At 48.4% G+C, this 21,175-nt stretch overlaps 1 protein-coding gene across 1 annotated transcript in view; it reads right to left on the reverse strand.

Annotated features, from left to right (window-relative positions):
* ror1 (receptor tyrosine kinase-like orphan receptor 1) overlaps positions 1-19,416 on the reverse strand; it is a 331,882-nt gene extending 312,466 nt beyond the window's left edge. The window contains exon 1 of the mRNA XM_070886144.1: positions 19,126-19,416. Coding sequence (XP_070742245.1) covers positions 19,126-19,231 — 106 coding nt within the window. The 5' untranslated portion in view covers positions 19,232-19,416. The remainder of the gene's footprint in view (positions 1-19,125) is intronic.
* Between the last annotated feature and the right edge of the window lie 1,759 nt (positions 19,417-21,175).

The following is a 21,175-nucleotide window of genomic DNA, read 5'->3' on the forward strand; positions in this document are numbered from 1 at the left end:
CAACCAAGGCCAACCTAATATAGAGACATGCTCATTTCTGAGCAGGGTGCCCTGGAAAATAACCAACAGCAGGAGTCCTGCCTGTTCTTTTCCCCCTCCCTAGTTCAGGGATGGCTAAGGCCAATTGGAGCATCCCTCCTCCACCACCACAACAGAGATTAGCTCATTTAGCACCGGCCAGGAATCAAACTTGGGATCTTCCTGGCTTGCACGACTCAATGATACATTTATTTTCTGAATCAAGGCAAGGAGCCCACTCAACATACTTTTAAAGATTTGATAAATTATAATCATACAGCGACCCATCAACAATGTTGTAAACACTCATTAAAAAAGCTGAACGAGGAAAAGACAAGACAAAAACCACAAGGAGAACAGAAATGATGAAAAGTGGGTATGGTAATCTGTAGGAGATGAAGTACAGAGACAGATCTATTTGTAAACATCTTAAAAGCTAATTGTTTCCTATCCATTGAAGGTTTCTTCAGAAGAATTCAGAAGCTGAGCAACCTCACTTTATTTAAGCCTCTACCGTAGGCCCACAAAGATCAAAATCAGTCAAGAAATCCTTCCATCCTCACAGCTCACCTGAATCTGGACTAAAGAGCCCAAAAGGTAAGAACCCAGAGACAACAACCTGAGAGCCAGTTAGTCAGAAAGGACTGATGAATTCTAGTCAAAGATTAAATGGATACCCATATTTATAAGCTACTGCAATAATATACAGAATCACAGAATATTACAGCAAGGCAACAGGCTATTAAGCCTGTCAAGTCTGAACTGGTATTTTTCTCTACATGATTGCTTCCCATACCCTTTAACATTCCTCTTTTTTAAACAACAATCTAATTCCATTTTAAAAGAACTTATGAACTCTGGTTTATGATTGCGTAGGTGTGTGCACGAGTGTGTGTGTGTGTTCGTGCAAGTGAGTGATTGAATGTGTGTGTGCAGGTGAGTGAGTGTGTGTGTGGGCGAATAATCGAGTGAGTGAGTGAGTGAGTGAGTGAGTGAGTGAATGTGTCGGCGAGTGAGTGAGTGTGTCCGGGCGAGTAATCGAGTGAGTGAGTGTGTGTGGGCAAATGAGTGAGTGAGAGAATGTGTGTGCGTGTGGGTGAGTAATGAGTAAGTGAGCGCGTGAGTGAGTGAGGGTGAGTGAATGAGTGTGTGTGGGTAAGTGAGTGTGCGGGGGTGAGTGATTGAGTGAGTGAATCTGTGAGTGAGTGAGTGAGTGTGGACGAGTGATCGAGTGAGTGAGTGTGTGTGTGTGTGTGTGTGTGGGTGAGTGATCGAGTGAGTGTGTGTGTGTGGGTAGACGGACCATCCGATGCATCATTGACATCAACATAGCTCCAAAGCGGAGGGGGGAGCAGAAGCAGTGCGGCAAGAAATTCAATGCCGGGGCATTTAAAGACCCAGCTAAAAGAGCCCCATACAGTCAGCGCCTCACAGCTAACTTGGCGTGCCTTGATGACCCTGAGATGCAGAATGCCCACAGCGCTTGGTCTGTCCTCCAGGCCTCCATAACCAGTGCCTGCAGAGAGACGCTCGGTCACTCGACCAGGAAACACCAGGACTGGTTTGATGAGAATGATCAGGAGATCCAAGAGCTAATAGGTTGCAAACGCAGGGCATTTCTGAGCCTTAAGCAACAACCAAACTCTGGAGCAGCAAAGCAACATTACAGGCGGCTCAAGGCTGAGGTGCAATAAAAAACCCGGAACCTAAAGAACAGGTGGTGGATGGAGAAAGCACAGGAGATACAGCAGCTGGCTGACAGCCATGATGTGCGAGGATTCTTCATCGCAGTCAAGGCCACCTACGGTCCAAACATCCAAGGCCCCACCCCACTGCTGGCCAAGAACAAGGAAACACTCATCAAGGACACTGAGGCAGTCAGGGCCCGCTGGAAGGAGCACTTCGAAGATCTCCTCAACCGAGACTCTGCCTTTGACTCGCGTGTTCTCGCAGCATGCTACTCGCCACCACCTCAGTAAAACCCCAACACTGCACAAGGTAGAAAAAGCCATAAGACAGCTTAAGAACAACAAGGCTACTGGTGCGGATGGAATCCCTGCTGAGGCACTGAAGTATGGCGGAGAGGCACTACTGGCGCGAACACATTACTTCATCTCTCTCATCTGGAGTGAGGAGAGCATGCCGGGAGATCTCAGAGATGCAGTGATCGTGACCATCTTCAAAAAAAGGGACAAGTCCGACTGCGGCAACTACAGAGGAATCTCTCTGTTATCAGCCACTGGGAAAATCGTCGCTAGAGTCCTCCTCAAACGTCTTCTCCCTGTGCTGAGGAGCTCCTCCCAGAGTCACAGTGCAGATTCGGGGCACAACAGACATGATTTTTGCAACGCGACAGCTGCAGGAAAAATGCAGGGAGCAGCACCAGCCCTTATACATGGCCTTCTTCAACCTTACAAAGGCCGTTGACACCGTGAGGGTCTATGGAGCATCCTCCTCCGTTTCGGATGCCCCCAAAAGTTCGTCACCATCCTCCACCTGCTACACGACGACATGCAGGCCGTGATCCTTACCAACGGATCCATTATAGACCCATACCACGTCCAGACCGGGGTCAAACAGGGCTGCGTCATCGCCCCAACCCTCTTCTCAATCTTCCTCGCTGCCATGCTCCACCTCACAGTCGACAAGTTCCCCGCTGGAGTGGAACTAAACTACAGAATCAGTTGGAACCTGTTCAACCTTCACCGTCTCCAGGCCAGGTCCAAGACCACCCCAATCTCTGTCGTCGAGCTACAGTACGCAAACAATGCCTGCATCTGCGCACATACAGAAGCTGAACTCCAGGACATAGTCGACGTATTGTACGAAAGTATGGGCCTTACGGTAAACATCAGCAAGACAAAGGTCCTCCACCAGCCTGTCCTTACTGCACAGCACTGTCCCCCAGTCATCAAGATCCACGGCGTAGCCCTGGACAACGTGGACCACTTCCCATATCTCGAGAGCCTCCTATCAACAAGAGCAGGCATTGACGACAAGATCCAACACCGCGTCCAGTGCGCCAGTGCAGCCTTTGGCTGCCTGAGGAAAAGAGTGTTTGAAGATCAGGCCCTCAAAACTGCCACCAAGCTCATGGTCCACAGGGCTGTGGTGATACCCGCCCTCCTGTATGGCTCAGAAACATGGACCATGTACAGTAGACACCTCAAGTCACTGGAGAAATAGCACCAACGATTTCTCCGCAAGATCCTACAAATCCCCTGGGAGGATAGACGCACCAACATTAGCGTCCTCGACCAGGCCAACATCCCCAGTTTCGAACCACTGACCACACTTGATCAGCTACGCTGAGCAGGCCACACTGTCCACATGCCAGACACGAGACTCCCAAAGCAAGCACTCTACTAAGAACTCCTTCACGGCAAACGAGCCAAAGGTGGGCAGTGGAAACATTACAAGGACACCTGCAAAGCCTCCCTGATAAAGTGCAACATCCCCATTGCCACCTGGGAGATCTTGGCCAAAGACCGCCCTAAGTGGAGGAAGTGCATCCGAGAGGGCGCTGAGCACCTCGAGTCTCGTCACCGAGAGCGTGCAGAAATCAAGTGCAGGCAGCAGAAAGAGCGCGCGGCAAACCAGTCCCACCCACCCCTTCCCTCAATTACTATCTGCCCCACCTGTGACAGAGGCTGTGGTTCTCGTAATGGACTGTACAGCCACCTAAGAACTCATGTTAAAATTGGAAACAAGTCTTCCTCGATTCCAAGGGACTACCTATGATGATGATGATGATGAGCGTGTGTGGGTGAGTGATCGAGTGAGTGTGTGGGTGAGTGATCGAGTATGTGATTGTGTGCGGGCGATTGAGTGCATGAATGCGAGTGAATGAGTAAGAGTGTGCGGGCGATTGAGTGAGTGAGTGAGTGCGGGCGATTGAGTGAGTGAGTGTGTGTGGGCTAGTGATCGAGTGAGTGAGTGTGGGCGAGCGATTGAGTGAATGAGTGAGTGTGTGTGTACGGGCGCGTGAATGAGTGTGTGTGGGCAAGCGATCGAGTGAGTGATCAAGGGAGTGAGTGTGTGTGTGAGTGTGTGCAAGTGGGTGAGTGTGTGTGCGAGTGATCAAGTGAGTTAGTGCGAGTGAGTGCGAGTGAGAGTGGGTGAGTGATCGCGTGAGCGAGTGAGGGCGCGCAAACGAGTGTGTGTGGGAGAGTGAGTGAGTGAGTGTAGGTGAGTGATCGAGTTAGTGAGTGAGTGAGAGCGATTGATCGAGCGAGTGAGTGTGTGTGTGTGTGTGTGTGTGTGTGTGTGCAAGTGAGTGAGTGTGTGTTAGAATGAGTGTGTGACTGTGAGTGAGTGTGTGTGCGAGTGTGAGTGAGTGTGTGTGAGTGAGTGCAAGTGAGAGTAAGTGAGTGAGTGTGTGCGAGTGAGTGAGTGAGTGAGTGAGTGAGAGTAAGTGAGTGAGTGATCGAGTGAGTGTGGGCGAGTGATCGAGTGAGTGTGGGTGAGTGATCGTGAGTGTGGACGAATGATCGAGTGAGTGCGAGTGAGTGCAAGTGAGTGCAAGTGAGTGCAAGTGAGTGAGTGTGTGTGAGTGTGCGAGTGTGAGTGAGTGAGTGAGTGTGTGTGTGAGTGAGTGTGAGTGAGAGTAAGTGAGTGAGTGTGTGCGAGTGAGTGAGTGCAAGTGAGTGAGTGAGTGTGAGTGTGAACGAGTGAGTGAGTGTGGGCGAGTGATCGAGTGAGTGATCGAGTGAGTGTGAGTGTGGGTGAGTGATCAAGGGAGTGAGTGTGTGTGTGGGTGTGTGTGAGTGTGTGCAAGTGAGTGAGTGCGAGTGAGTGAGTGCGAGTGAGAGTGGGTGAGTGATCGAGTGAGTGAGTGAGGGCGAGCGAATGAGTGTGTGTGGGAGAGTGAGTGAGTGAGTGTGGGTGAGTGATCGAGTGAGTGTGGGCGAGTGAGTGAGTGAGTGTGGGCGAGTGATCGAGTGAGGGCGATTGATCGAATGAGTGCGTGTGTGTGTGTGTGCAAGTGAGTGAGTGTGTGTTCGAGTGAATGTGTGTGTGAGTGTGCGAGTGAGTGTGTGTGCGAGTGTGAGTGAGTGCATGTGCGTGTGAGTGCAAGTGAGTGAGAGTGAGTGAGTGTGTGCGAATGAGTGAGTGAGTGAGTGCAAATGAGTGAGTGATCAAGTGAGTGAGTGTGGGTGAGTGATCGAGTGAGTGTGTGATCAAGTGAATGAGTGTGGGCGAGTGATCGAGTGAGTGATCGAGTGAGTGAGAGTGGGTGAGTGATTAAGGGAGTGTGTGTGTGTGTGTGCAAGTGAGTGAGTGTGTGTGCGAGTGAGCAAGTGAGTGAGTGCGAGTGAGTGAGTGTGGGTGAGTGATCGAGTGAGTGAGTGTGGGTGTGTATAAGGGATGGTTTTCTAGACCAATATGTCGAGGAACCAACTAGAGAGCTGGCCATCCTAGACTGGGTGTTGTGTAACGAGAGAGGATTAATGAGCAATCTGGTCATGCATGTCCCCTTGGGGAAGAGTGACCATAATATGGTAGAATTCTTTATTAAGATGGAGAGCAACACAGATAATTCAGAGACTAGGGTCCTGAACTTAAAGAAAGGAAACTTCGATGTGAGTGTGTGTGGGCGAGTGATTCGACTCAGTGAGTGTGTGCGAGTGAGTGAGTGAGTGAGTATGAGTGCGTGGAAGTGAGTGAGTGTGTGTGCGAGTGAGTGAGTGAGGGCGAGTGAGTGTGTGTGTGTGTGCACGAGTGAGTGTAAATGAGTGCGAGTGAGTGAGTGCGAGCGAGCATGAGTGAGTGAGCGGACGAGTGAGTGAGTTTTTGAGTGAGTGAGTGGGCAATTGAGTCAGTGTGCGCGAGTAAGTGTGTGCTACTGAGTTTGTGTGCGGCGAATGAGAGTGAGTGTGAGTGAGGGCGACTGAGTGAGGGCGAGTGAGTATGAGTGAGGGCGAGTGAGTGAGTGTGAGTGAGTGAGGGCGAGTGAGTGAGTGAGGGCAAGTGAGTGAGTGAGTGAGAGCGAGTGAGTGAGTGAGGGCGGGTGAGTGAGTGAGTGTGTGTGAGTGCGAGTGAGTGAGTGAGTGTGCAAGTGAGTGAATGAGTGCAAGTGAGTGAGTAAGTGCAAGTGAGTGAGTGAGTGCGAGTGAGTGAGTGAGTGAGTATGGGTAAGTGATCGAGTGAGTGAGTGTGGGCGAGTGAATGAGTGTGTGTGTGTTTGTGCGAGTGAGTGAATGTGTGTGTGTGTGAGTGTGTGGAAGTGAGTGAGTGCAGGCGAGTGAGTGAGTGAGTGAGGGCGAGTGATTGTGAGTGTGAGGGCGAGTGAGTGTGAGTGAACAAGTGGGCAAGTGAGTGTGTGTGTGAGTGAGAGTGCAAGTGAGTGAGAGTAAGTGAGTGAGTGTGTGCGAGTGAGTGAGTGCAGGCGAGTGATCGAGTGAGTGTGAACGAGTGATCGAGTAAGTGAATGTGGACGAGTGATCAAGTGAGTGAGTGTGAGTGGGCGAGTGATCGAGTGAGTGGGTGAGTGATCGGGTGAGTGAGTGTGGGCGAGTGAGTGTGTAAGGGTGAGTGATCGAGTGAGTGAATGTAGGCTAGTGATCGAGTGGGTGTGGGTGAGTGATTGAGTGAGTGAGTATGGGTAAGTGATCGAGTGAGTGTGGGTGAGCGAATGAGTTTGTGTGTTTGTGCGAGTGAGTGAGTGTGTGTGCGCGCAAGTGTGAGTGAATGAGTGAATGTGTGTGTGTGAGTGTGTGGAAGTGAGTGAGTGAGGGCGAGTGAGTGTGAGGGCGAGTGAGTGAGTGTGAGTGAGTGTGAGTGAGTGGGCGAGTGAATGTGTGTATGAGTGAGTGAGCGAGTGTGAGTGTGTGAGTGCGAGTGAGTGTAAGTGAGTGAGTGAGTGTGCGAGTGAGTGAATGATAGCAAGTGAGTGAGTGACTGCAAGTGAGTGATCGAGTGAGAGTGTGGACGAGTGATCGAGTAAGTGAGTGTGGGCGAGTGATCAAGTGAGTGAGTGTGAGTGGGTGAGTGATCGGGCGAGTAATCGAGTGAGTGAGTGTGTGGGTAAGTGATCGAGTGAGTGAGTGTGGGCGAGTGAATGAGTATGTGTGTGTTTGTGCGAGTGAGTGAGAGTGTGTGTGTGCAAGTGTGTGAGTGAATGAATGTGTGTGTATGTGAGTGTGTGGAAGTGAGTGAGTGAGGGCGAGTGATTGTGAGAGTGAGGGCGAGTGAGTGAGCGAGTGTGAGTGATTGAGTGGGCAAGTGAGTGTGTGTGTGAGTGAGAGTGCAAGTGAGTGTGTGTAAGTGGGTGAGTGAGTGAGTGAGTCTGCGAGTGAGTGAATGAATGCAATTGAGTGAATGAGTGCAAGTGAGTGAGCGGGTGAATGATCGAGTGAGTGTGGACGAGTGATCGAGTAAGTGAGTGTGGACGAGTGATCGAGTGAGTGAGTGTGAGTGGACGAGTGATCGAGTGAGTGAGTGTGAGTGGGTGAGTGATCGGGTGAGTGAGTGTGGGTGAGTTAGTGTGTAAGGGTGAGTGATTGAGTGAGTGAATGTGGGCTAGTGATCGAATGGGTGTGGGCGAGTGATTGAGTGAGTGAGTATGGGTAAGTGATCGAGTGAGTGTGGGCGAGTTGAATGAGTTTGTGTGTTTGTGCGAGTGAGTGAGTGTGTGTGTGCGCAAGTGTGAGTGAGTGAGTGAATGTGTGTGTGTGTGTGTGTGTGAGTGTGTGGAAGTGAGTGAGTGAGTGAGGGTAAGTGAATGAGTGAGTAAGGGAAAGTAAGTGTGAGGGTGAGTGAGTGAGTGTGAGTGAGTGAGTGTAAGTGAGTGAGTGGGCGAGTGAGTGTGTGTATGAGTGAGTGAGTGAGTGAGTGCGAGTGTGTGAGTGCGAGTGAGTGTAAGTGAGTGAGTAAGTGAGTGTGCGAGTGAGTGAATGAGTGTAAGTGAGTGAGTGAGTGAGTGTGGATGAATGATCGAGTAAGTGACTGTGGGCAAGTGGTCGAGTGAGTGAGTGTGAGTGGGTTAGTGATCGGGTGAGTAGGTGTGGGCGAGTGAGTGTGTATGGGTGATTGATTGAGTGAGTGAGTGTGTGTATACGGGTGAGTGATCGTGAGTGAGTGTGAGCGAGTGATCGAGTGAGTGTTGGCGAGTGATCGAGTGGGTGTGGGCGAGTAATCGAGTGAGTGTGGGCGAGTGATCGAGGGGTGGGGGCGAGTAATCGAGTGAGTGAGTGTTTGGGTAAGTGATCGAGTGAGTGAGCGTGGGCGAGTGAGTGAATGAGTGTGTGTGTGCAAGTGCTTGAGTGAATGAATGTGTGTGTGTGTGTGTGTGTGTGGAAGTGAGTGAGTGAGGGCGAGTGAGTGAGTGAGGGCGAGTGAGTGTGAGAGTGAGGGCGAGTGAGTGAATGAATGCAAGTGAGTGAGTGAGTGCAAGTGAGTGAGTGAGCGAGTTGGTGATCGAGTGAGTGAGTGTGGACGAGTGATCGAGTAAGTGAGTGAGTGTGAGTAAGTGAGCGAGTGAGTGTGGGTGAGTGAATGAGTGTGTGTGTGTTTGTGCGAGTGAGTGAGTGTGTGAACAAGTGTGATTGAGTGAGTGAATGTGTGTGAGTGTGTGGAAGTGAGTGAATGAGGGCGAGCGAGGGTGAGTGAGTGAGGGTGAGTGAGAATGAGGGCAAGTAAGTGAGTGAGTGTGTGTGAGTGAGTGAGTGTACGAGTGAGTGTGAGTGCGAGTGAGTGAGTGCGAGTGAGTGTAAGTGAGTGAGTGTGCGCGAGTGAGTGAATGAGTGCAAGTGAGTGAGTGAGTGCAAGTGAGTGAGTGAGCGAGTGAATGTGGACGAGTGATCGAGTAAGTGAGTGTGGGCGAGTGATCAAGTGAGTGAGTGTGTATGGGTGATTGAGTGAGTGAGTGTGTGTGTACGGGTGAGTAATCGAGTGGGTATGGGTGAGTGATCGAGTGAGTGTGGCTAAGTGAGCGAGTGAGTGTGGGCGAGTGAATGAGTGTGTGTGTGTTTGTGCGAGTGAATGAGTGAGTGTGTGAACAAGTGTGATTGAGTGAGTGAATGTGTGTGTGTGAGTGTGTGGAAGTGAGTGAGTGCGAGTGAGTGAGTGCTCGTGAGTGAGTGTGTGTGCTGGCGACTGAGTGAGTGTGTGTGCGAGTGAGTGTGAATGCAAGTGAGTGAGTGCGAGTGAGTGTAAGTGAGTGAATGTGTGTGTGCGAGTGAGTGAGTGAGTGCAAGTGAGTGAGTGAGTGCAAGTGAGTGAGTGAGCGAGTGAGTGTGGGTGAGTGATCGAGTAAGTGAGTGTGGGTGAGTGATCAAGTGAGTGAGTGCGTGAGTGAGTGCATGTGTGTAAGTGTGTGTGAGTGTGTGTGCGAGTGAGTGGGTGAGAGCGAGTGAGTGAGTGAGTGAGTATGGGTAAGTGATCGAGTGAGTGAGTGTGGGCGAGTGAATGAGTGTGTGTGTGTTTGTGTGAGTGAGTGAATGTGTGTGTGTGTGAGTGTGTGGAAGTGAGTGAGTGCAGGCGAGTGAGTGAGTGAGTGAGGGCGAGTGATTGTGAGTGTGAGGGCGAGTGAGTGTGAGTGAACAAGTGGGCAAGTGAGTGTGTGTGTGAGTGAGAGTGCAAGTGAGTGAGAGTAAGTGAGTGAGTGTGTGCGAGTGAGTGAGTGCAGGCGAGTGATCGAGTGAGTGTGAACGAGTGATCGAGTAAGTGAATGTGGACGAGTGATCAAGTGAGTGAGTGTGAGTGGGCGAGTGATCGAGTGAGTGGGTGAGTGATCGGGTGAGTGAGTGTGGGCGAGTGAGTGTGTAAGGGTGAGTGATCGAGTGAGTGAATGTAGGCTAGTGATCGAGTGGGTGTGGGTGAGTGATTGAGTGAGTGAGTATGGGTAAGTGATCGAGTGAGTGTGGGTGAGCGAATGAGTTTGTGTGTTTGTGCGAGTGAGTGAGTGTGTGTGCGCGCAAGTGTGAGTGAATGAGTGAATGTGTGTGTGTGAGTGTGTGGAAGTGAGTGAGTGAGGGCGAGTGAGTGTGAGGGCGAGTGAGTGAGTGTGAGTGAGTGTGAGTGAGTGGGCGAGTGAATGTGTGTATGAGTGAGTGAGCGAGTGTGAGTGTGTGAGTGCGAGTGAGTGTAAGTGAGTGAGTGAGTGTGCGAGTGAGTGAATGATAGCAAGTGAGTGAGTGACTGCAAGTGAGTGATCGAGTGAGAGTGTGGACGAGTGATCGAGTAAGTGAGTGTGGGCGAGTGATCAAGTGAGTGAGTGTGAGTGGGTGAGTGATCGGGCGAGTAATCGAGTGAGTGAGTGTGTGGGTAAGTGATCGAGTGAGTGAGTGTGGGCGAGTGAATGAGTATGTGTGTGTTTGTGCGAGTGAGTGAGAGTGTGTGTGTGCAAGTGTGTGAGTGAATGAATGTGTGTGTATGTGAGTGTGTGGAAGTGAGTGAGTGAGGGCGAGTGATTGTGAGAGTGAGGGCGAGTGAGTGAGCGAGTGTGAGTGATTGAGTGGGCAAGTGAGTGTGTGTGTGAGTGAGAGTGCAAGTGAGTGTGTGTAAGTGGGTGAGTGAGTGAGTGAGTCTGCGAGTGAGTGAATGAATGCAATTGAGTGAATGAGTGCAAGTGAGTGAGCGGGTGAATGATCGAGTGAGTGTGGACGAGTGATCGAGTAAGTGAGTGTGGACGAGTGATCGAGTGAGTGAGTGTGAGTGGACGAGTGATCGAGTGAGTGAGTGTGAGTGGGTGAGTGATCGGGTGAGTGAGTGTGGGTGAGTTAGTGTGTAAGGGTGAGTGATTGAGTGAGTGAATGTGGGCTAGTGATCGAATGGGTGTGGGCGAGTGATTGAGTGAGTGAGTATGGGTAAGTGATCGAGTGAGTGTGGGCGAGTTGAATGAGTTTGTGTGTTTGTGCGAGTGAGTGAGTGTGTGTGTGCGCAAGTGTGAGTGAGTGAGTGAATGTGTGTGTGTGTGTGTGTGTGAGTGTGTGGAAGTGAGTGAGTGAGTGAGGGTAAGTGAATGAGTGAGTAAGGGAAAGTAAGTGTGAGGGTGAGTGAGTGAGTGTGAGTGAGTGAGTGTAAGTGAGTGAGTGGGCGAGTGAGTGTGTGTATGAGTGAGTGAGTGAGTGAGTGCGAGTGTGTGAGTGCGAGTGAGTGTAAGTGAGTGAGTAAGTGAGTGTGCGAGTGAGTGAATGAGTGTAAGTGAGTGAGTGAGTGAGTGTGGATGAATGATCGAGTAAGTGACTGTGGGCAAGTGGTCGAGTGAGTGAGTGTGAGTGGGTTAGTGATCGGGTGAGTAGGTGTGGGCGAGTGAGTGTGTATGGGTGATTGATTGAGTGAGTGAGTGTGTGTATACGGGTGAGTGATCGTGAGTGAGTGTGAGCGAGTGATCGAGTGAGTGTTGGCGAGTGATCGAGTGGGTGTGGGCGAGTAATCGAGTGAGTGTGGGCGAGTGATCGAGGGGTGGGGGCGAGTAATCGAGTGAGTGAGTGTTTGGGTAAGTGATCGAGTGAGTGAGCGTGGGCGAGTGAGTGAATGAGTGTGTGTGTGCAAGTGCTTGAGTGAATGAATGTGTGTGTGTGTGTGTGTGTGTGGAAGTGAGTGAGTGAGGGCGAGTGAGTGAGTGAGGGCGAGTGAGTGTGAGAGTGAGGGCGAGTGAGTGAATGAATGCAAGTGAGTGAGTGAGTGCAAGTGAGTGAGTGAGCGAGTTGGTGATCGAGTGAGTGAGTGTGGACGAGTGATCGAGTAAGTGAGTGAGTGTGAGTAAATGAGCGAGTGAGTGTGGGTGAGTGAATGAGTGTGTGTGTGTTTGTGCGAGTGAGTGAGTGTGTGAACAAGTGTGATTGAGTGAGTGAATGTGTGTGAGTGTGTGGAAGTGAGTGAATGAGGGCGAGCGAGGGTGAGTGAGTGAGGGTGAGTGAGAATGAGGGCAAGTGAGTGAGTGAGTGTGTGTGAGTGAGTGAGTGTACGAGTGAGTGTGAGTGCGAGTGAGTGAGTGCGAGTGAGTGTAAGTGAGTGAGTGTGCGCGAGTGAGTGAATGAGTGCAAGTGAGTGAGTGAGTGCAAGTGAGTGAGTGAGCGAGTGAATGTGGACGAGTGATCGAGTAAGTGAGTGTGGGCGAGTGATCAAGTGAGTGAGTGTGTATGGGTGATTGAGTGAGTGAGTGTGTGTGTACGGGTGAGTAATCGAGTGGGTATGGGTGAGTGATCGAGTGAGTGTGGCTAAGTGAGCGAGTGAGTGTGGGCGAGTGAATGAGTGTGTGTGTGTTTGTGCGAGTGAATGAGTGAGTGTGTGAACAAGTGTGATTGAGTGAGTGAATGTGTGTGTGTGAGTGTGTGGAAGTGAGTGAGTGCGAGTGAGTGAGTGCTCGTGAGTGAGTGTGTGTGCTGGCGACTGAGTGAGTGTGTGTGCGAGTGAGTGTGAATGCAAGTGAGTGAGTGCGAGTGAGTGTAAGTGAGTGAATGTGTGTGTGCGAGTGAGTGAGTGAGTGCAAGTGAGTGAGTGAGTGCAAGTGAGTGAGTGAGCGAGTGAGTGTGGGTGAGTGATCGAGTAAGTGAGTGTGGGTGAGTGATCAAGTGAGTGAGTGCGTGAGTGAGTGCATGTGTGTAAGTGTGTGTGAGTGTGTGTGCGAGTGAGTGGGTGAGAGCGAGTGAGTGAGTGAGTGCGAGTGTGTGTGTGTGTGTGAGAGTGAGTGAGTGTGAGTGAGTGAGTGCGTGATTGCGAGTGAGTGAGTGCGTATGTACTGGCGAGTGAGAGTGCGGACGAGTGAATGCGTGCGAGTGAGTGAGTGAACGGGCAATTGAGTAAGTATGTGCGAGTGAGTGAGTGCAAGTTAGTGAGTGAGTGTGAGTGAGTGAGTGAGTGCAAGTGAGTGTGAGTGAGTATGAGTGAGTCATCGAGTGAGTGTGTGTGTGGGTGAGTGATCGAGTGAGTGTGTGTGGGTGGGTGTGCGAGTAAGTGAGTGAGTGAGTGAATGTGTGTGTGTGTGTGTAAGTGTATGTAAGTGAGTGAGTGTGTGTGTTAGTGAGTGAGTGTCAGTGAGTGAGTGAGTGAGTGTGAGTGAGTACGAGTGAATGAGTGAGTGAGTGTGTGCTGGCGATTGAGTGTGCGGATGAGTGCGTGCGAGCGATTGAGTGTGCTAGTGAGTATGTGTGCGGCGAGTGAGTGAGTGAGTGAGTGAGAGTGAGTGAGAGTGAGGGCACCAATCAGGAGCTCCAATCAAACCCCATCACAAAGAGATTGATTGTGTCATGTAAACGGAGTAAGAGATTCAATTCCTACTCTATGTCAGGTTGTCTGGTATCAGCCAGGGCAATGATCGGTGCATTGCAATCGAGAAAAAACATACGACTCCAGTTCCTGCTGAAAAGTGCGAGGAGGGTGTGGTGGGGGTGGGGCAAACAAGAGCGGGAAAGGGAACGAGAGAGTGCGAGCACGTGAGTGTAAGAACATAATAATTAGGAGCAGGAGTGAGCCCTTCTGACCTGCTCCGCCATTCAATAAGATCATGCTGATCTTCGACTGCAACTTTCCCACCCGATCCCCATATTCCTTGATTCCCCTGGAGTCTAAAAAATGTTCTATCCCAGCCTTGAATATACTCAATGACTGAGCATCCACAGCACACTGGGGCAGATAATTCCAAAGATTCCCAACCCTCTGAGTGAAGAAATTCCTTCTCATCTCAGTCTTAAAAGACCGACTCCTTATCCTGAGACTGTGCCTCCAGTTCTAGAATCTCCAGCCAGGGAAAACAACATCTCAGCATCTACCCTGTCAATCCCCCTTAGAACATTATATGTTTCAATGAGATCACCTCTCATTCTTCTAAACTCCAGAGTGTACAGGCCCATTCTACTCAATCTCTCCTCATAGGTCAACCCTCTCAACCCAGGGATCAATCTAGTGAACTTCATTGTTCCACCTCTAAGCCATATATGTCCTTTCTCAGATAAGGAGACCAGAACTGTGCACAGTACTCCAGGTGTGGTCTCACCAAAGTCCTGTACAATTCGAGTAAGACTTCCTTACTCTTGTACTCCAACCTCCTTGCAATAAAATCTAACATGCTATTTGCCTTCTTTATTGCTTGCTGTACCTGCAGGTTAACTCTCTGTGTTTCCTGTACGAGGGTACCTAAATCTCTCTGAACACCAACATTTAATAGTTTCTTACCATTTAAAAAATATTCTGTTTTTCTATTCTTCCTACAAAAGTGAATAACCTCACATTTTTGAATGTGTGTGTAGGTCAGGTGAGGACTCTGTTGTGAGGCCTCCCATGTTTGAATAGCCTGCTGCTGGTATCATCTAGGTACACACATGAAGAATGGCCAGTTGGGCAAAGTGTCACAGGGTCACGAATATCTATGGGATTTCCAAGCAACAGTCAATGTCCTGTGTGGGGTAAAAGGGTGAAAACTGCCAGAAAGGATTGTTAATGAAAATATGCTAACATCTGTTCCCTTCTCCCACTTACAGTATCAGAAAGTTAATGTGATCCACACCAACCACAACTGTAGCACAATCCAAGAATTGGTGCAGTGTCTGCAGAACACCCACTCACTCCATACCAGCCCTCACTTTGTGTCTGTTATTTTTCCTGTGGTCAACTCAATTTTATTTTATTTGCTTGCCTGAACCATAAACTTGAAGTGTCTCAAATTCCAATTGTATGATATAATTTTAAAATTCTTTCCGTGGTCACCCCACATAGTATTATAAATTGTGAATTTTAATTCTGCTTCATGCCAAATCACAGCATGTACAGAAACACCATCCCTTCTTCCCAGACAAACGAATGTTAACCCTTACTTGACTGAATAAATTAAGGAGGGACGGGACAAAGAACACAGGGTATGGAATGTTCTGCAGTCTGCACCAATCCAGTTTTTTCACGAAATCCAATGCATAATTTTTGTTCAGAACCCAGATGAACGCCCAAGGCCAATAATGCAGGACAGCATCAGGATTTTAAAGAGTAGGGCAGAAGATGAATCGAGGTGTGGTGGTTAGATGATGGTAGGAGGAAAGGGCAGATAGAGACATCAGTTGGAGACTGTGGGAAAGAATAACTTCAGAATAGATAGCTTGGAGCAATGAGTCTTGACTCACACACTGTGAGGATGTAGTTAGAAGGTTTGTAGGACAGCTTTATTGGAGTACAGAAGAACAAGACAAATAAAAGTTCATAGCATTGATCATAGTGGTATCAACAGACTAGAGAGAGAGAGAGAAGGAGCTTTGTGACTGGAAGTAAGAAAGCATCACATATAATGGTGAGTTAATGGAGCTCGCCATTATTAAGATGTAAATCGACCAGCAACTTGTGGTGAGGTAGAGCTACCCCATGAATTCCGAATCGCCACAAGTTGCTGAATGATTTGCTCCGCTGTACCGTTAACCTCATAAAAACAGCAGTTCACCCTCAACCTCTGAATGAGTTTCATGAAGTTCCTGCATTTAAAGAAAGAACGACTTGCATTTATATAGCGCCTTTCATGACCACTGGGCATCCCGAAATGTAGTCACTGTTGTAATGTAGGAAACGTGGCAGACAATTTCACACAGCAAACTCCCACAATCAGCAATGTGATAATGACCAGATAATCTGTTTTTCGTGATGTTGATTGAGGGATAAATATTGGTCAGGATACCAGGGATAACTCAGCTGCTCTTCTTTGAAATAGTGCCACAGAATCTTTTATGCCCAAGAGAGCAGAAGAGCCCTCAGTTTAACGTCTCAACTGAAAAACAGCATCCCCGACAGTGCAGCACTCCCACTGTACTGCACTGGAGTGTCAGCTTAGATTTTTGAACACAAGTCTCTGGAGTGGGACTTAAACCAACAACCTTATGATGTAAAGGTGAGGGTGCTATCAATTAAGCCACTGACACTAGGCACATTAATTGCCAATTAAACTTTCCACGCAAAGTTAGGGTTAGTACTTAACAGCGTAAGTACCTTCTTACTGAGGAGATTTATATTCCTGCCATGCCACTCAACCTCTCTGGCCCAGAAAGGGAATGATTCAAATGAATGGTGTTCATTCCTACAGGTAGTAAATTATTGTTAGAGATTTTTAAATTTTTGATTAAAAAAATCTTATTTTTTTCTCTCTCTTATCCCAATCTTTCTTTCCTTCTCTATTTCTCGTTCTGTACCTGATTTAACTTAATTCACTCTATTTCCTTCTCCGTCGTTGAGTTTTTTACCTCCATCCTTAAGTCTCATTGATTAAGGAGACACACTGTTGGTCCTGCGTTCATCATCATCATCATAGGCAGTCTCTCGGAATCGAGGAAGACTTGCTTCCACTCCTGAAGTGAGTTCTTTGGTGGCTGAACAGTCCAATACGAGAGCCACAGACTCTGTCATAGGTGAGACAGATAGTCGTTGAGGGAAGGGATGGGTGGGACTAGTTTGCCGCACGCTCTTTCCGCTGTCTGCACTTGATTTCTGCATGCTCTCGGCGTTGAGACTCGAGGTGCTCAGCGCCCTCTCAGATGCACTTCCTCCACTTAGGGCGGTCTTGCGCCAGGGACTCCCAGGTGTCAGTGGTGATATCGCACTTTATCAGGGAGGCTTTGAGGGTGTCCTTGTAGCGTTTCCGCTGCCCACCTTTGGCTCGTTTGCGGTGAAGGAGCTCCGAGTAGAGCACTTGCTTTGGGAGTCTCGTGTCTGGCATGCGAACTATGTGGCCTGCCCAGCGGAGCTGATCAAGTGTGGTCAGTGCTTCAATGGTGGGGATGTTAGCCTGAATGAGGATGCTGATGTTGGTGCGTCTGTCCTCCCAGGGGATTTGTAGGATCTTGCGGAGACATTGTTGGTGATATTTCTCCAGCAACTTGAGGTGTCTACTGTACATGGTCCATGTCTCTGAGCCATACAGGAGGGCGGGTATTACTACAGCCCTGTAGGTCCTGCATTCACCATGCTCTCGGATGCCCTCACCACATCATTATCAGCTCGCACTTCCAGAAACTAACAGGGCAAATACATTTTCAAGCTGAAGGGGGAGGAAGTGAAACAAACGGGGCCGCCGCGAGAGGGCCCACTCCAGCAAAACCTGGGCTTATGTTAACTAAACTGCACGTAAACAGCATTTCTGCAGTTTAAGACACCCAATTTTCAAAAAGGATCGATTTCAACTGACACACAACTGACAGCTAAGATAGAATTTCAAGGCACATCGACCTGAAACGTTAACTATGTTTCTCTCTCCACAGATACTGTCTGACCTGCTGAGTACTTCGAGCTGCTTTTATTTCAGATTTCCAGCATCTGCATACTGTAGGTTATTTTTGTTTTAAAATTCCAACATAGTCCGCTACTTTCCAAGCACGCCATGTTCCTGAATCTCTGATCGAATGTGGCATTGTAATCCAGTGTAAATTGTATATTTGATGTCGAACAGTAAGTTGTTGCCCAATTGCACACAAACAGAATCATATTCGAAGTAAATGTTTTCTACGGTTTAGATTCCTCAACAGATCTGGTGAATAAACAGACTGCAGCACGCAAACACATCATTTCCCCCCCCCCCCCCCCCCACCCCCACCCCACCCAGCATTTGGGAGGAGTATGGATAAGCAAGAGCACATATTGTGACAAAAAGATTGAACAATGTGCAAACAAATAGGTTCAAGAGACAGGTTTTGATAAAGAATGGCATTCTACAGAAAGCAGAATGTTATATCTTGATTAACTTTCCCATGCAACTCAATTAGATCAACAGTAATAGGAGTGACCTTCCAGTCCATCTATCTCATTTGCAATGCAACAGCACAACAGACCATTGTCTCCACAACAGAGGGACACACATCATCATGTTTTTAATTTCCCTTAATCCAATTAGTTTACTGTAACTATACTGGGGTTTGTTTGCATTTTTGCAGCAATTTTAAAGTCACCATGGCTTAAAAATCTACCAATTTTTTTTATACCAGGTGACTTATTTTAACCATGAACCAAATTACATTCCATGTTGTGACGAAGGGTCATCGACCCAAAACGTTAACTCTGCTTCCTCTCCACAGATGCTGCCTGACCTGCTGAGATTTCCAGCATTTTCTGTTTTTATTCCATGTACGTGTACTCTGTTTAAGTACCAAAATAATTTGTGTTACTTAAAACATGGAGTATATCTGCACTGTGGAATGAAACGGAAATGTAATTTAAAGGATTGGCAAATATCTTAATTACCAATTTTTAAAAACTTTTTTTTTTGCACTGCTTAAAATTGGGATTTTTATGTTAAAGATTGGTACCAGGTCTGGAGGTCCGGGGAATGTGATGGTTTATTCCTGAGCTCCATCCACTCTACATTAGAGCAGCTGGCTAGGGCATTCTTGATAGTTTACCAGGAGACTTCACACCAGGCTGTCGATTTACAGTTTGCAGAGGACTGAGTGGGAGAGAGATTTCAAGCTGAGAACTCACTCATCTCCGACACAAGAGTCAGATTGCATTGTACATCCGCAGGGCCAGAGGCTGCGAGTCCTGGCACCCTGGGGGGAAAGAGAGGGGGTGAAGTGCCTGATCCCTTTGCATTTCAGACACTTATTGTGTTGGCCGTTTATTCGCAAATTGAAACTATGCAAAGAACTGCTTGGCTTTGCATTTTCCAAAATTGAAAAAAAAAATCCAATTCACACTTAAAAGGCTGAATGTTTGCAAAGCGTACACCTTGTGCCAAAACAATGACAGCAACGCGATTTAACACAAAGTTATACTTTAAATAGCGTTTCACACATCTATTATTTTAAAACAGATTTCGAAGACAGAAAGTTTCTAAAGTTTCATGTGAAACTGACAACGTTTTCAAACCTTAAGAAAACCCTATGTTGTCAGTGATTTCTCTTCATTTGCTCGGAAAGTTAATGACAAGAATGGTCCCGGGAGAATAGTGGGAGCTTTTTTCAATACATAATTATAATCCTACATGCATTTATCATTCAATGTACTCCAATTCTTAACGTCGACACAACTTTGAATCCAATCGCACACACACAGTTTTGCATCAGATTTATTTCAATAAAAATCCCTTTAATATCTAAATAATCCTGGATCCGTTTCAGCCACATCCGATTCTCACCAAATCTTTTCAGAACAGAAAACGTGTGAAAAGAAAAACTCAAATTGCACTTGGTTTTCCCCTCTTACCGTTAGCGAAGTGCCGAAGCACCAGGTTGGACCCCAGTAAGAGGAGCAGAGTTTGGAAGTTTGCAGCCCAGCCGCGATCTCTGGCTGTCGCCCCGGGTTGGTCCATTGCCGGATTGCCTCAGTTTACTGCACGATCCGCGGCTGCTTTTTGTCGCATCCACACTCAGCTGAGGTTCACCTCGGGCTGGCTGCAGAGTGAGAGGAGTTTCTACTTCTTTGCTCCCTCCTCAAGGCCGATTCTGCTTTACCCTCTTCAAAAACTCCAGCATCACCTCTGGTCGCTCGCACACGGGCTGCTGTCCGCTCAGAGTGGGGATGCACCGACTCTCTGGGTCTCTGGGCTCGCAGTCTCCGCAGCTCGGGGCCAAGGAGCCGCAGAGCAGCCCCGCAGCGCCACCCTGCGGGGTAAAGGGAAATATGGACCTACCCCATGGGATACAGACAGTGCCACCCTGCGGGGTAAAGGGAAATATAGACCTACCCCTTGGGGTACACAGTGCCACCCTGCGGGGTAAAGGCAAATATGGACCGACCCCTTGGGGTACAGGCAGTGCCACCCTGCGGGGTAAAGGGAAATATATAAAACTACCCAACAGTGGGAGTAACTGTCGCTCTCTGTTCGGGAGTTTAGGGTTACAGAGTAGCTGTGGCTATCTTTTGAGTTCTAAGTCACGGTGAGTCGTACCTCCACGCGGTCCCACTGGGCAACATTTCGAAGTTGGCTAAACGACTAGCCGAGTAACTCAAAATAGTTAGGGTAACCACAACTGTCCCAAGCCTGTAAGTTTTCTGTCTTAATGTTGGGGAGTCAAGGATTATGATGTAGCTGTGGCCATCTTTTGAGTTCTAAGTCACAGTGAGTCATATCTTCAGCCAATGTCCCAGATTCCTCCATCACCATCCCTCGGTATGTCCTGTCCCACCAGCAGGACAGACCACCAGGAATGGTGGCTCAGTGGTATACAGTCGGGAGGGAGTCCTCAACATTGACTCCGGACAACGTGAAGTCTCATGGCTTCAGGTCAAGCAAGGAAACCTCCTGCTGATTACCACCTACTGCCCTCCCTCAGCTGATGAATCGGTACTCCTCCATGTTGACCACCACTTGGAACTTGGAACTCCCAATAGTGGATAATCAAGAGGCTATAGATAGGGAGGAACATAATACAATCACTACCACAAATGAAGTAGTACCAGGTAAAATAATGGGACTAAAGGCAGACAAGTTCCCTGGACCTGATGCCTTACATCCTAGGGTCTTAAGAGAAATGGCTGCAGAGATAGTGGATGCATTGGTTGTAATCGACCAAAATTCCCTGGATTCTGGGGCAGTCCCAGCAGATTGGAAAACCGCAAATGTAAAGCTCCTATTTAAAAAAGAAGGCAGACGAAAAGCAGGAAACTATAGACCAGTTAGTCTAACATCGTTGGGAAAATGCTGGAGTCCATTATTAAGGAAGCAGTAGCTGGACATTTGGAAAAGCATAATTCAGTCAAGCAGAGTCAGCATGGTTTTATGAACGGGAAATCACGTTTGACAAATTTTCTGGAGTTCTTTGAGGATGTAACTGTCATATATTCTACTGTCATTGTAACCCATGTATAAACTGACCAAAGTTGTATACCGTGAGAACACTGACCACTAGGTGGTGAACTTGTGGGAGACACTCCTAACTTGGACTTTTAGGAAAAAAGGGGGAAGCTCCACCCATCTTCCCCACTTCAGTGCTGGCGAATCAAGGTTACTGGTCACAGAGTGACCTTCTCTTAAGTATGGGCCTCGTGTGCATTTATACTGTATAGTAAGGATATATTATTGGCGACGAGAAACTGGGATTTAAACCACGCAAGCATGGCCACTAGCAGCACAGACGAGAGGTACTGTGTCGATGATGATTGGGACGATTTTATTGAGAGACTACAGCAAAGTTTCGTCACTAAGGAATGGCTGGGACAGGATTCGGCTGACAAACGCAGGGCTCATCTCCTGATGGTTTGTGGATCCAGGACGTACTCCCTGATGAAGGACCTTCTAGCGGCAGAGAAGCCA

This window comes from Pristiophorus japonicus, chromosome 8 (assembly GCF_044704955.1).
Source record: "Pristiophorus japonicus isolate sPriJap1 chromosome 8, sPriJap1.hap1, whole genome shotgun sequence".
In the NCBI taxonomy this organism is placed as follows: Eukaryota; Metazoa; Chordata; class Chondrichthyes; family Pristiophoridae; genus Pristiophorus; species Pristiophorus japonicus.